The sequence below is a fragment of the Dryas octopetala genome, chromosome 4 (genome assembly GCF_963921425.1).
Source record: "Dryas octopetala chromosome 4, drDryOcto1.1, whole genome shotgun sequence".
Classification (NCBI taxonomy): Eukaryota; Viridiplantae; Streptophyta; class Magnoliopsida; order Rosales; family Rosaceae; genus Dryas; species Dryas octopetala.
In genome coordinates this window covers 10,002,674-10,016,981 of record NC_141369.1, presented here as the reverse complement: position 1 = coordinate 10,016,981, position 14,308 = coordinate 10,002,674, and the positions used below count along the sequence as shown (strand labels likewise).

Sequence of the window (14,308 nt, the reverse complement as noted above, 5' to 3'; positions counted from 1 at the left end):
TAAAATTGTCACTTCACTCACTATTAAAAATTAATTATTTAAAAATATAAAGAAAAAAAAATGCATACCCTCTCCTTCCCTCACTCTGGCAGCCCCCCACCCCGACCTCCCTCACTCTAGCAGGCTCCCCGTGCCGGCCACCTTTTCTCTCTCTCTCTCTCTCTCTCTCTCTCTCTCTCTCTCTCTCTCTCTCTCTCTCTCTCTCTCCCTCCCTCCCTCCCTCCCTCCCTAGCATTCCAGATCGGTGGCTTCGACGAGGCAGAGCTGGGGATGGGTGGGCTTGCGGTGGAGGCGGGGCAGGGAGGGGCGTGGGTGGGGAGGGGAAGGGGTGCGACAGAGCTGGGGATGGGTGGGCTTGCGGTGGAGGCGGGGCAGGGAGGGGCGTGGGTGGGGAGGGGAAGGGGTGCGACAGAGCTGGGGATGGGTGGGCTTGCTATGGAGGCTGGGCTGGGACTGGGGCTGGGGCTGGGTGGGTGGGTGGGGAGGGGAGGGGGTGCGAAGGAATTGGGCTGGGTCTGGGTGGGGCAAGGCTGAGGGTGGAGGATGGAGGGTCTACTCCTCCCTTTTTTTTACTACTACCTGGAGAATAGTTTAGTTTACATTACCAGCCTTGCATCACTCCTTAGTTTCAATTTGTTTTTTTTATTTTTTTCTTTTTTAGTTTGTTTCTAATTTTGTTATTTTTCTTCTTTTAGTTTGTTTTTTTTTTTTTAATATTTTTCTTTTAGATTTATTTTTATAAATCTTTTAATAGTGAGAAATGTCAATTTTGTCCTTAAAAATTGATCACATGCATGGCACGTGATCAATTTTTGACAAAAAGTGTAACAGATTTGACGTAAGACCCTTAATTGAGGCTTAAGTGAAGTATTAGTCTTAACGGATACACTTTTGAAGGACGAGTCATGATCTGGCTTCAACACCTAAGTTGGAGTCATTTTCCTAAAATTAACCTTTTTATTGCTTAGAGCATGTACAATGGCTTTTTGCTATATGCTATATGCTATGCTATATGCTATATTTAGCATGACTTTTAGCATTTAGCAATAGCTTTTGTGTTTTTTGCTCCAATCACACAAAAGCTATAACTATATGTTAGTATGTTTATATTTTTAATATATTCATATATATCCTTACAAGTTAATTTTAATATATTAAATTATTTTAATAATTATATCATTGTAAATATTTTAATAAGATCTTTAATATGAGTCCAATATTAAATATATTTAAATATTATTATTTTAATACCCAAATTAATATTTTAGTATTTTTCATGTCAAAGTCAAATTTAGGAATTGTAAAATTTGAATACATGGCCAATCAACCCATGACAACTGTTCATCCTCATGCCTCTTGTAACTTTTTTCATCTATGTGAATATCCTTTATTCTTTCTCTCCTCATGGGACCCAGCACTTTTTCAACCAATAATTTTCTTTCACTTAGTTTTTATTCTTTCTTTACTCATACTTTTCAAATGGTGAGTCTACTTTTTTCTTGAGTTCCTCAATAGTAATTGCTAAATTTTCTGCTATATATAGTGAAAAATTTAGCAATAGCATATCAAAAGCTAAATTTAGCTATGACATTGTAGTGAGTTTTTTTTTTATCAATTCTAGTATATTTAGCATTAAAATAGCATTTAATCATGCCATTGTACATGCTCTTACAGGCTACAGTGCTTTTATTCACTCAAAGAGTAAAAAGTTTTCACTCATCTGATTGGTTATTACTCCATCAATTGTAGATATTTAAAAGGCGAAGGCTATTCCGACTACCCTCCATTGTTGAGTTGACCACCCTAACATATTTTGAACAAATTTTTCCTATTTTACCCTTTCTTGCAAAAAAAATTATAAAATCACCCAGACTCATTCGGTAGCATGTTATCGAAATATACTAAGGAGTTCAGCAGTTTATGGATGACAATGTTCGGCAGAATACTGTCGAATATCTTTTTCATTTCCACTTGGTGCTTACTTACCGAAAACTCTCTCAATGTTCGACAGTTAGGTGCCAAATAACCACAAACATTTTGACAGACAAGTGTCGAATGACCCAACGAATAAAATTGAAATTTTTTATTTTAAGGGTAAATTGAAATTTAAAAATAGGGTGATCAATTCAGCAATTTAGGGTAGTTGGAATAACATAGACCTATTTAAAAATGTTAAATTCTGAATTTTCTTCCTTATATTTGGGGTCATTACCCAAGTCGTCACGGCCCAGCCCAAAGAGGCGACTGACATTATTAGATGAGCCACTTGCTTAGTTGCATTGTAATGGTGTTCAGTTTCTTAGTTTAGCATGACAGTAATCCAAAACAAAGGCAACAGCAATATCAATACGCACTTGATGAAAACCACAACTTTGCTTTGCTCCATTAGCAAGTTGCTTCATCAAGGTTTAGGAAAATTTGTATCACTGACCTCAGTTTCAAATTTTTCACAGCTTCATCAAAATTGACCTTCCACACATCGGTCGATCATAGTAGCATCCACGAGTAAACCTCAATCACAGCTCCATCAACATTTAGGGAAAAACAACAACAATATTATAGCTGATCAAAGTATGAAAATAGATTCAGCAATTTGGAAGTTTAAACAACCAAAATGTCACACTCAATGCATTCTGCTAACAAAGGAACACATGGAATGGGAAAAGGCAGCAACTCCCAACCCACTGGCTATTAATGGTGCTAACATTTATTCAATTTCCTGCTTCAAAACAATTGAACCGTGCATTTGCATCTGTTATAGCTTATACATACATTGGCCATTGACAATTTCTCCTGGTAACAGCATCTACTCACCTTAAAAAATGAAAATGAAAATGCATAGTTCAAACAGTAGAGAGAACAGTTCAGAACCCATTAGCCTGTTCCTAGAACCCATTAGCCTACAGGTTCTGCCTTGATATCTGCTGCTGCAATCTCCAGCAACCAATTTTTGAGGCCTTTTTATTTACGCTCCATGCATCCCCTTTCCTTCAACATAATAGCCCTCAAAATTCAACATCATGAGATAATGTACAAGGTAAAACACTTCAAAAGAGTCAGAACAATAATCCTAAGTTCCAACCTTGAAAAGTGTACAAGTTATATAGCTGAATCACATGATTACTAGTTTATACCTACAGCCAAAGCTCAACCTTAGTGCACACAATGAAATTGATGTCATGATGCAATTGGAATTTGTGTTTTCACCTAAATAAAAATCTTGAACACATATCTATATGGAACTCTATAACTACTATTACATCTTGAATGACAGAAGAGAGAGAGCATATATCCTTGATAAATCTTATCTGATCTGGAAATGCTTGTAAGAGGAATTTTCTTGGATGGTTATCTGAATTCTTCCCTTATCATCAACCTGCCCACATACAACATCCTCCAACTGAGTGCCTATACCTTTGCGGCTTGAGCCTTCTGCATGAGACTCAGATGAATTCTTCCTTCGTCGTTCGTTGTGTCCAGCCAAACGCCTGCGACAACTTCGTTTAGTGTCATCAAATTCTGATAGTTCATGAAATCTGCACCGCAACGTTTCCAGTCAGGAATCAGTACTTGTTTGTTTTTTGGTGAATTTAAATGCTGCTAGAGCATGACAGAAAAAATATGCTGCAGGAGAAAAACAATTTTACAATGTGTAAACACATTTTAAGTTATATGTAACATGTACCTTCATGTATTTTTATATTTTTGGATAAGAGAGAATGAGTATTTAATAAATTTTAAACTAACAGCAAATCCAGTGCATCCCATGCAATGAAATTCAATTTATATTTTAGTATTGCCAGATCTAACACTATGAAAGAATATTCATCCTTCCTGAAATGGCCAAGGGTGCCATATACAAGCAATATTATAAAATGATATTATCCTTGAACTGAAGAATCTTTATCTTCGACTACTATTAATATAAAAAAAATATAAATAAAAAAGATCAAGCACACTTATACCAGTGAACTGTTCTAATGGTATTCTTGCTAGATTCTTAAGTTCAAACCCCATTGCAAATTGCAAAAAGAAAAGGAAGATATAAAGAAAGATAAATACTGTTTGAATTGTGAAATTATTGACAGAGATATTACAGAATGAGTAACAATATATTAAAGACTAGTGTACAGCAACTACCATTAATGCAATTACTTTAAAATTCATACCAAAAGAGTGTAAAAAACCAGTCAACTACAGCACTAAACTGATCTCCTCGAATCCACATAGATAAACCACTCAATTGAGCAACAATTACTGTTAATTCCAAACCCCATACATACAAAACCAAGCATTGACCAAAAAAAAAGCAACAAAATTGGACATCCCCAATTAACCATGTGCATTTCTGACAACAAATTAGTGTAAATTCCATACCCCACAAACAAAACCAAACATAATCCAGGAAAAAAAAAAACATGAAACAAGAGAAAAAATTGGCCCATCCCCAACCTGCTGCATTGCTGGCAAAACCTTTGCCTTATCCCAGCCACAATCACAACCTGAGCCTTAGAATGGTGCTCACACACCCTATGCCTTCTATGATACTGCTTTACATCACTCAGATCAGCTGTGCACTTGTCAGCCTGACAACACCTCATCTTCACTGCAGACCCAGTTCCACCCAGTACAAGTAATCCTTTCTTCTTCTTGTTCTGATCTTCCACATGCTCAGATTCGTCATCTTCCTCTTCCTCCTTCTTCACCACCACATGGGGCTTCTCTTTCCTCTGCTTGTTTTTGCTCACTTCCATGAATGACCCAAATAACAAAGACAGAGAAAAGAACAAGAAAAAAAATGAGAGCTCTTCCTTGAAAAAGAGCCAGCTATCAAGATCAGGAAGAGGAAGATATTAATGGGTTGGGATGTAGTGGAAGTATAAGGGGAGGGGAAGGAGAAGAATAAAAAGTGAAACTGTGAAACAGAGGAAAGAGTGGGAGAGTGAGGACCACAACAATCTGCTCCATAACTCTCTATTGCCTGTTGGCTGTTGTTTAGTTTGTTGTACAATAATGCATACGGGGAGGGGTCCGGGGAGAGATGATAGGGGAGTGTCAAAAGAATAGAATTTAAAAGAAAGAAAACAAAAGAAATTTACTCTAACATTAAACATTCCTAGCCATTTATGCAATATGGGGGTTTTAAGCACCGATCTAAATCATTTGCTTATTTTTACTTCAATTTTAATTGTTTTTTTTTTTTTAAGTCCAAAACAGAAAAGTTGATAATTGTACAGCCCACTTGCAAAAATGCAATGACATGTCAGTCCATTTTAATGAGTCGAAGGCTCGACACTGTTCATCGAGCGTTCAACATTGTTCACCCAACACTCACTCGGCAATGCTTAGCATTGTTCACACTTTATTTGAAACTGCATAAAAATGATAATTATAGATATACCTTTTACATTAACATGTTAAAAACTAATAAAACCAACATAAAACACAAAATTCAAACTAATTGTTTGCCTCAAAATCTCTACGGCCACGTGTCGTTTAGGTCGTGGATCTAGGGAACCACGTCTTTCTAATGTGCATTGGGCATGCCAGTACACGACCGAGAAGCCGGGTGTACAAGTGATGATGTTGCGCGAATCTGACTTCCGATCAGGCGACCGTGGACTGAAGAAGGAACACCTCTCGGTCGCAAAGGTTCTGATGCCTTGGCTACAAGGACTTAGGGTGGTGGGGTCGTATCTGGGGTGATGGTGATGCGATGGATGAATGTGAATGTGCGAGTGATGGGTGCGAAATTAAAATCAAGCAAATAACAATTAAATGTAAATACGAAATCAAAACTCAAGCAATATTCGGTATTAATTGTAATAATACGAGTATGAACAGTAAAACGCATAATCTATCACTAAATTAATCTAAGAAAGCGATACATAAAAGCAATAAACCTACTTATGCGGAATTTAAAAACAAGAAAATAAATCTAAACTAACAATAAGCGAATCAAAGAAACATACTCATATTAATTCCAACAAAAATCGAAGAAAACAAGGGTTTTGATCCTAAGTTCTTGAGAGAAACCATAAGATTTTCTCAACAACACCTAAAAACTAGATTAATGAAGCATAATAACAACCTATTAAAGACTAGGAGGCTTGATGCTCTTGATCTCTGAGAATTTTTTTGGGGATTCGAGTTGTCCTAGTGGTGACTAAAGGCCTCTATTTATAGTAAAGAAACCCTAATGGGTACCTTGGATCCCAAGAGTCCTGATTCTTCAAGAGGTTGTAATCCGACAAGAATCTCAAAGGGTTATGATCGACTCTTGATTTTTTGAAAATACTCTAGTTCCTTGTTCTAGTGGGACTTGCCTTTTTTGGTCTAATCCTCGTGATTGGGCTCGGCCCGCTTTCGCTCCACGTGATTCTTGACTTGGGTATCCCATGTGATTTGGGCCTATCTTCATGGACGGCCCATTTAATTAAACACAGTCCCTTTCCTTGGTAACTAGGCCTATTGTTCACATAGCATAACCAATTTCTAGACAGCTTGGCCCATTTGACAAATGCAAATTTTAGGCCCAAACATTAATAGAGTCACATCCATCTGCGTTATAATGTAAAAATAACTGTTACTAATTGCTACAGTTTAACAGTAGCAATCTGTCCAGTTTATAAAAATAAAATAAAATCCACGTCGAGCACTCATCATTGTAAAAACACGAGTTTGTTACAGCGTGAGTTTATTTGTCAAAAAGTGGACCTCTTTATCATTACAACTTTTTAAATAAATTTATTTATCATTAGGGCTGTAAAATGCCAAAATCTTTAGCAAGAGTGGGCCAAAAAAACCCCATAAATCACCTCCAAAAAACCAAAATCCCAACTTCGTAGTGAAAACCCTTGAGCCAATCACCACTGCTATTTTTGAGTAAGTCCTCAGCACTAAACAAGTCAGTCATAGAACTCCTACAACCATCAGTGTCTAGATTTAAAGAATCTCAAACAACCACCAACATCCACATAAATACCAACAAAAACTCTCATGGCAATCCAAATAATGAGAACAAAAAAAAAAAAAAACAACATATGTCATCACCACTCCCAACAACCTAGCTTCAACACAAAGGCCTTTCTCAATGATTTCAGGAGGCAAGCATTCATGCAAGCAATCTACATCCCAACCATAATCTTCCAAAAAACTTCGGAGTTAACTAATACGAATTTAATTGCAGATTCTGATGAGATTCGGTGCATTAATGCTGGTCTAATCACACTAAGAGTATGAGTTGGATTACATTATGTTTTTACAACTCTTAAATTTATATTACACGGTTATGATTGAAACAAGTAAAAACAATGAAAACAAAAATTCAAATCCTTTAAACACCCATTGGGTCTTGTGGTGTCCGCAATCCAATAGAGAGAGAAAGAAAGAGAAATTAAGAAAAATGAGGCCTTAAGGAGGGGAGAGGCGAGCGTGGGGGTCAGACTGAGAGGGGAGGGGTGTTTTCAACCAAGGAAGGGCGAAAGCAAAGCCTTTGGTCCTTTTTTGAATGGAATGTGAGGGCGTGCCACCGTCAATGACCGCTTTTAGCTTGAATGAAATTGAATGTGATCATAATCAAGGGGAGTGGGCGAGATGGAAGCACCTTATGCGCATCCATCCTCCCTCATTTTTTTAAAAATTTATGTTGAGGTAATGACATTTTTTCCTTTAAATATCTTTTAGACGAATTTTCTAGCGGAAGTGACGAATTGTCCCACAATGATACCAAATGAAAGTTTATGTCCTCCAGTGACACAGTCTAAACATATCTTTCAATGCGATTTACCCCAAAGTTTATGTCATTTTCGTAAATTTTTCCCACAAAGACCTAAAAATTATTAAATTTCCTCAAATACAAATTGAAGCTTGGGTTGGGCGGGCGTATGGGCCTATTGGAAACATATATCCTTCCGAATTCAAAAAATCATTTCCGCGCTTCTTCTCATTCTGTCACTCTTCTACTTCACAAAATCACATTTCAGTTCTGGTTTTGAACACAAAAAGAGTGAGACTATGGCTGTCGTCTTCCAAGACTCGCAAGCCACCACCCCTCTTCACGACCCTCTCTTGCCGTGGCTCTGGTACTCTCTCTCTCTCTCTCTCTCTCCGTCACATATACCCTTCCAATTTCTTGAAATTTGCTGAGACTTAGCTACCAACCCAGGTCCATAAAGCAAGCCCTTGAGGATTTTAACTCCGGAAACAATTCCGGGTCGGATCTCACCAAGCTTCTAACCGATTGCATCACCGCATTCAAGGACAATGATCAGTACCGAGACGACATCAGATTCCTCAAGATTTGGTTCCTTTATGTATTTCATACACTCCCTCTCTAACACCTATTTGTACCATTTTTCAAGCATTTTGCTTCTATACATTTTATGGGTCACTATAGTTTATGACTTTATGTTAATAATATCAAATATGGTATTTTGTTGGGTTAAGATATTGTTTATTTTTAACTTTGTAGTTCAACACTTTGATGGGGTCATTTAGTTTGTTTGTCCATCACCAGCTGGTTATGTATGCGTTATTTACTCTCAGGATTCAATTACTTGAATTGTGCTTGTGGGTTTTGTAGATGGACTTTACTGAAGATTTTGGAAGCGTTTTTCTGGAAATGTTGGAGAGTGAGATTTGTGTTGGGCACTCTTTACTTTATGTCTGGTATGCATCCTTTCTCGAAGCAAAGGGGAAGTTATACGATGCGAACATGGTTTATCAGATGGGTATTTCAAGGTCCCTCTCTTTGTCTTTATATATGATTTTGTGTGTGTGTCTTAAAATGGAGATGTGCAGTTTAGTTGTTCAATATAATGCTTACGATGTTACTGTGGTGCTAGGAATGCTAAACCGTTTGAGTGGCTGAAGAAGGCACATACCTTATTTCTTGATAGGATGTCTGAACTACTTTCTTCATTGCAGAAAGTAAGTGAACCTTTTTTCTTTATTTTATGAAATTTTAAACCTTAAGTCTTGAAACTCGGGTTGTTCACTTTCTTCTTTTTACTTGTTCTATTCACATTATATTTCAGCTAGCCTTGTTTTATGTACTTGTTCTGTGACTTGTTATGTTGCAAAGCCTGTTTTGTTTTAATGTGGATTATATTATGTGTGCTCTGTGTTTAGATTTAAGGCTGACGGGAGGAATCAACACATATGCAATTAATATTTATTACATTTTTATTCTTTATTCCATTTGTTTAGATTTTTTTAAAATTTTGGTTGAATTGTTGTATAGTTGCAAAATATATATGTAGGCTGTAAGAAAAATGATCAATTTGCATTTTCGTGGTGTAGGTTGGCAACGATGAATCCATTCATTTTGGGAGTCTCATTAATCCATGGTCCAGTTCCATCATGAAAGACCTATTAAAGAAAATCAATCCTCAACTTAAGAAATATGATGTGAGATACTTTGCTCATCATTGTAGCATAATTTCACTAAAAGTAGTACAATTACGAGTTAGCTTCTTATCTATGCCTTTTCACACACGTCTCAGGGATACCATTCTACTACTAAAGCTTACTCAGGAAAAGTGGCATTGTCTTCTTTGAAGAACTCGTCAAGGAACAAGACTATTGAGATAGGTGATTCACATTATTGGTTCATTTTCATTGCTATATTCCAATATATGAATGTATAGATACATTGTTACTTCTAAGATAAGTGGGGTAGTTTTCTTAAGTAGTGGTACAGGATATGTTAGGCCTCCAAAGAAATGCATATCTGTGCTGGAATCCTCTGATGTTGTGTTTGGATTTGTGGATGTAGAAGAAGACATTTAGATTTGAAGTTTTAGTGTAAATTGTTTAATGAGATTTTAGAAGTAATAATAATATTTTTATGTTAATTAGTCCAACACGTGAATTTGATTATTTGAAATAGGATGGATTTCAAGTACTCAAGAAAAATGTATTATTTTAAATTCACCATTTAATCACTTAAATTTAGTGCTTTCTTCTCAATCCACAACAAAGTGTCAAAACTGTGTTTTTCATTTTTTTTTTTTTATTCTTATTAACATTTGATGCAAACCAAATTTAAACTAAATAGTCAAACCTAGAAACTTTATTTCAAATCCAAAAATCCAAATGCAAAAATTCAATTTTGATTAATAATGCTGGATTATTCTTCAAAAGTTTGTGAGTCCACAGGAGGACAATGAAGGGATAAAGGACATTATGAGCAGAGCTTCTGTAAACAGCTTTCAAATTAACATTGGTTTTGCTTAATAAACTTTTGGATGACTATGTATGCATGCCACCTTTTCACCTTTTCGTTTGTTCTTTTTACCTATTTGTTGGAAGACAACATTTTCTTAGTCCCCACCATTGGTTTCTTGAATAATTTTCTTGACCTACCAACACTATAAATGTACACAATTATAGTATCAAATTTATTTCCATAAAATAAGCTTCATTCATAATGATGAAACAACATGTTTTGGGGAATTAGAGGCTCTCTTGTTCATAATTGAGCTGAAAACCTATGGAATCTATCAGGTGTCTTTTCTTCCAAGTGCGTTATGACTTCTGGTTCAAATAATTGTTTCCTCTCAAGCAAGTAAAGGTGGAACAAATGCAAAAAATTAAGGATTTGGAGTCAATTTAGGAATTTTAATCATGGTATTGATTAATACTAAGTGAAAAAATGAAAGAGAGAAAATTAGGAAAACTGATGAGCACTGCCTCACAGGATATAATGTGACGCAGATACAAAAGGAGAGAGATGGATAGACAAGTCTTTTTTACTGACTGCTTGCATTTTGCCTCTGATGTATAAAAAAGAGGTTTATCTCATTAAGTACACATCCTTGAGATTCTGGTTTTCAGATAGAAATGATGCTGGAAGATAAATTTATCATCTCTATCTTTGGTGACCTGTGCTTGCTATGAACTGCCCTAATACCAACCAGCACTCGCAATTTATATGCAACTCAACTTGACTTTTTAATCTCAACTATTTGGGGTTGGCTATGTGGACCCTAATCCTAACATTTGTAGTTTATATCCTGATAAAAAGTCTGCTTTGTAAATTTTAATGTATCATTGGTTCCTTTCTCCCTTTCAGTCAAGAATTAGACCTAATACCAACTTCAACACTACCCTATCCTGTTACCACCTGAGCTACGGCCCAGGGAGCCAGAATCTTTTTCCATTTCAGAATGTTCAGTTCCATTAAATAAAATCGAGTGTTTCTATTTCTGAACAGTTTTTTTTTTTTTTTTTCATTTTATCTATGGATACTCCATTGGATGCTAGAAAGTCAATTTATTATTGCTGATTGCCCTTATCGTGATACACACAGGTCGTACAAAGTACCAGATCACTGGTTGTGCAGGTCAGGGTGCTTTTGCTCAAGTATATAAAGCATATGTCAACTGTAATCCTGATGAAGTTGTTGCATTGAAGGTAAGTTCTACCTCAGTAGTTGGACTCTCCTAATGCTGCTGACAAATGCCTTACTGGATAGTTTCATAGTCTTGAAATCTGTGGCAGATACAAAAGCCTGCTTTCCCTTGGGAGTTCTATATGTATCGTCAACTGGATCAACGAATCTCAGATAAGGAAGTGTGCATTTCCTGATTCTCCATTTTTTTTTTGTTGGTATTTTCTGGTCCTGTTTATTTACGCTTGATATGTCATTGTTTCAGAGGCCAAGCTTTGGTTTTGCTCATAGAATGCATCTCTATTCTGACTGTAGCATACTCGTCTGCGACTATCTTGCTAATGGGACACTTCATGTAGGTTAATCATATTTCATATTGGTTTTCCTGTCTGGCACAGTTGTGTCATGCTTATAAGCTAAAGATCTTGTGTAGGATGCAATAAACTCAAATGTAGTCATTGGCAAGTCGATGGAAGAAGTGCTATGCATTTATTACACCATAGAAATGCTCTACATGCTAGAAACTCTGCATGGTGTTGGCATCATTCATGGAGATTTCAAGCCTGATAATCTGCTTATTCGTTATGCTAGGTAACGAATGTTCTCCATAATGGATCTTGAATGTGCTGCATTCTCTTATAGAGAACTTTTACAAACATCAGAATCAAACTTACTGAAAACTGGACCATTTGGCCTACTCATTATATTTTTCTCACAATCTGGCATGTCCTTTTTTTCCTCGTGGTTACTGCTTACTGGCAATATTGTTTCACATTCTTTCCTTTTCTTCCCTGATTCTTACTGCATTCTCTGGTTATGAGACATGTTTCATGCTTTAGTTTTGGAAAGGTGACACTTTCTTAACTTAGAATATTAGGGTGTCATTGAATATAGAGTAGAAGCATCTTCCATAATAACATGTGACTACTTTTTCCTAATTAGAATTGCCAGCTTATTAGCACAACATGGTGGTTGTAATTAGAAGTGTTGAGTTGAGATTATTTTCTCAGAGCAGTGCTACTAACAACAAATGAAACAGAATCTCTAGGACTTCTCTTCTCCCATTAATTGCTGTTACATTCTGGTGTTCTTTTATATCTGACAATGGAGTGCTGACTAAAATTGTCATGAGTTTTCTGCAATACAAAAAGTGTAATTTTCATTCAAGATATTGTGTCATACGATGTTTACCATCTTGTGACATCAATTACCTGACCTTTTGGTAGGAATGGCCTTACAAAAGATGGATCTCGTGACAGAAGTGACCTTACAGAAAATGGTTTTCGTGACAGAAGTGGTCCTTGGCTTGATCAGGTTATTTCTGGTTGCAGAAGACTAGTATTTGGGTTAGTTTCTTACGATTAATCTGGGTATTATCTTGCAGGGTCTTTCCCTTGTCGACTGGGGAAGAGGGATAGATCTGCATCTCTTTCCTAACAATGTCGAGTTTAAGGGAGATTGCCGGACTTCAGGATTTCGTTGTGTCGAGATGCAAGAGAATAAGCCGTGGACTTTTCAGGCTAGTCTACATTTCATTTTGCATTGTAAATTCAGTTTCCATTTTTATATCTAATTTGCCTATGTCACTTGTTACCAGGTAGACACATATGGCCTCTGTGTTGTTGTTCATATGATGCTGCATAATACTTTCATGGAGATTGACAAGCAACCATCACCTGATGGTGGTTACGTTTATCTACCCAAGTCATCATTTAAAAGGTACTATTCTCAGTTCTGCATACATCGCCATTTGTCTATCAACTTGATCTCTTTTTCTGGGAGGGGGAAACCAAATTCTGTTTCCCCACTTGATCATTTATAAAGGCGAACTTAGAAAATTAAGGTCATAACCGAGCACTTATTTTTTTTCTTCCATCTATTATCTTTACCTTCACTCTTCAGTTTGTCCTTTGACGATTTTGACTTCTGTTCTAATCATTCAAATGACTTCAGATATTGGAATGTTGAACTCTGGAAGAATTTCTTTATAAAACTGCTTAACTGTAGCCCTGGCTACAATGACAAGGAGTTGTTGCAAAATCTGAGGGAGTCCTTCCAGGATTACATGTGCTCGGACCCTAAGCTTATAAAGAAACTTAGCGAGTTACTAGTTAAGCAAAGGGCTTCATTGTGTTCTAATTAGTGTCCATATCATCTCTCCTGATTTTCTGTTGCAATCTTTGATTGTATTGGTTCAAGCAAAAGAAGAAACTTTTCTGAAATTCATGTATGACGAAATTCCCGAACCTTGCTTCTAGCTTTCTGATGTAAATTATTATTTTTATTTTTCAGTCAAGCTCATGTCTGGAGCATTTGTAAACTGCAAATGCCAAACATTGAAGAAATGATATATGTATGCTTATCTCCAAAAAAAAAAAATGCATGTTTGTCTACTTGTTGTACATGTGTTGTTCAGGCACAGAGTATATGTTATCTACAAATCTTTTATCGAAAATATATATATATATATATATATATATACAGTCTTTCTTTAGAGAGGATGTCCGCATTTTTCAAATTTTGCGGATGTGTGGACTATCTGGTCGCCATGTGGACTATCAGATTGACAAGTGTTGTAGCAAGTTTGGATGTGTGGACTATTCGGTTGCTGTGTGGACATCCAAACTTGCTACAACATCTATTGACCGGATAATCCACACATCTGCAAAATTTGAAAAATACGGACATTTTCTCTAGAAAAAATCTCTATATATATATGGCCAAAGTTCTTGTATTTTAATGGAATTTTCACTTTGATTCTCGTTCTTTTAATTTTGGCAATTTTAGTTCCGTATTTTCATTACGTTTGCAATTAGGTTCAAACTGTTAATTCTATTTATTTTTTAGATGTAAATATGACGTGACCGCGCATATGAATGAATATTATAGATACTTCATGATTACTATAGTCTA

General features: G+C 36.3%; 2 protein-coding genes across 2 annotated transcripts; one reads left to right on the top strand and one right to left on the bottom strand.

Moving 5' to 3' along the window:
* Positions 1 to 2,650: 2,650 nt before the first annotated feature.
* On the bottom strand, positions 2,651 to 4,977 carry LOC147286660 (squamosa promoter-binding protein 1-like). Its single transcript, XM_086240103.1, has 2 exons — positions 4,453 to 4,977; positions 2,651 to 3,536 (listed from the first exon to the last, which is right to left on the bottom strand). Exons 1-2 carry the CDS (start codon positions 4,752 to 4,754, stop codon positions 3,305 to 3,307), a joined length of 534 nt encoding a protein of 177 aa, XP_086096229.1. The 5' UTR covers positions 4,755 to 4,977; the 3' UTR covers positions 2,651 to 3,304.
* Positions 4,978 to 8,016: 3,039 nt separating this feature from the next.
* Positions 8,017 to 13,630, top strand: LOC147286659 (protein kinase and Mad3-BUB1-I domain-containing protein). The gene is made up of 14 exons (XM_086242070.1): positions 8,017 to 8,084; positions 8,168 to 8,315; positions 8,585 to 8,742; positions 8,847 to 8,931; positions 9,304 to 9,411; positions 9,507 to 9,594; positions 11,315 to 11,418; positions 11,506 to 11,577; positions 11,661 to 11,750; positions 11,829 to 11,986; positions 12,622 to 12,709; positions 12,780 to 12,914; positions 12,993 to 13,114; positions 13,349 to 13,630. Exons 1-14 carry the CDS (start codon positions 8,017 to 8,019, stop codon positions 13,536 to 13,538), a joined length of 1,614 nt encoding a protein of 537 aa, XP_086098196.1. The 3' UTR covers positions 13,539 to 13,630.
* The last annotated feature ends 678 nt before the right edge of the window (positions 13,631 to 14,308 follow it).

What these genes read in the sequence shown, in the direction of transcription:
- LOC147286659 (XM_086242070.1), top strand. Translation starts at nt 8,017, where the DNA reads ATGGCTGTCGTCTTCCAAGACTCGCAAGCCACCACCCCTCTTCACGAC. An exon ending in TACTTTCTTCATTGCAGAAA is followed by an intron (nt 8,932 to 9,303) that starts GTAAGTGAACCT and finishes TTCGTGGTGTAG; the next exon opens with GTTGGCAACGATGAATCCAT. An exon ending in CCCAAGTCATCATTTAAAAG is followed by an intron (nt 13,115 to 13,348) that starts GTACTATTCTCA and finishes AAATGACTTCAG; the next exon opens with ATATTGGAATGTTGAACTCT.
- LOC147286660 (XM_086240103.1), bottom strand. Translation starts at nt 4,754, where the DNA reads ATGGAAGTGAGCAAAAACAAGCAGAGGAAAGAGAAGCCCCATGTGGTG. An exon ending in TTTTGCCAGCAATGCAGCAG is followed by an intron (nt 3,537 to 4,452) that starts GTTGGGGATGGG and finishes GTTGCGGTGCAG; the next exon opens with ATTTCATGAACTATCAGAAT.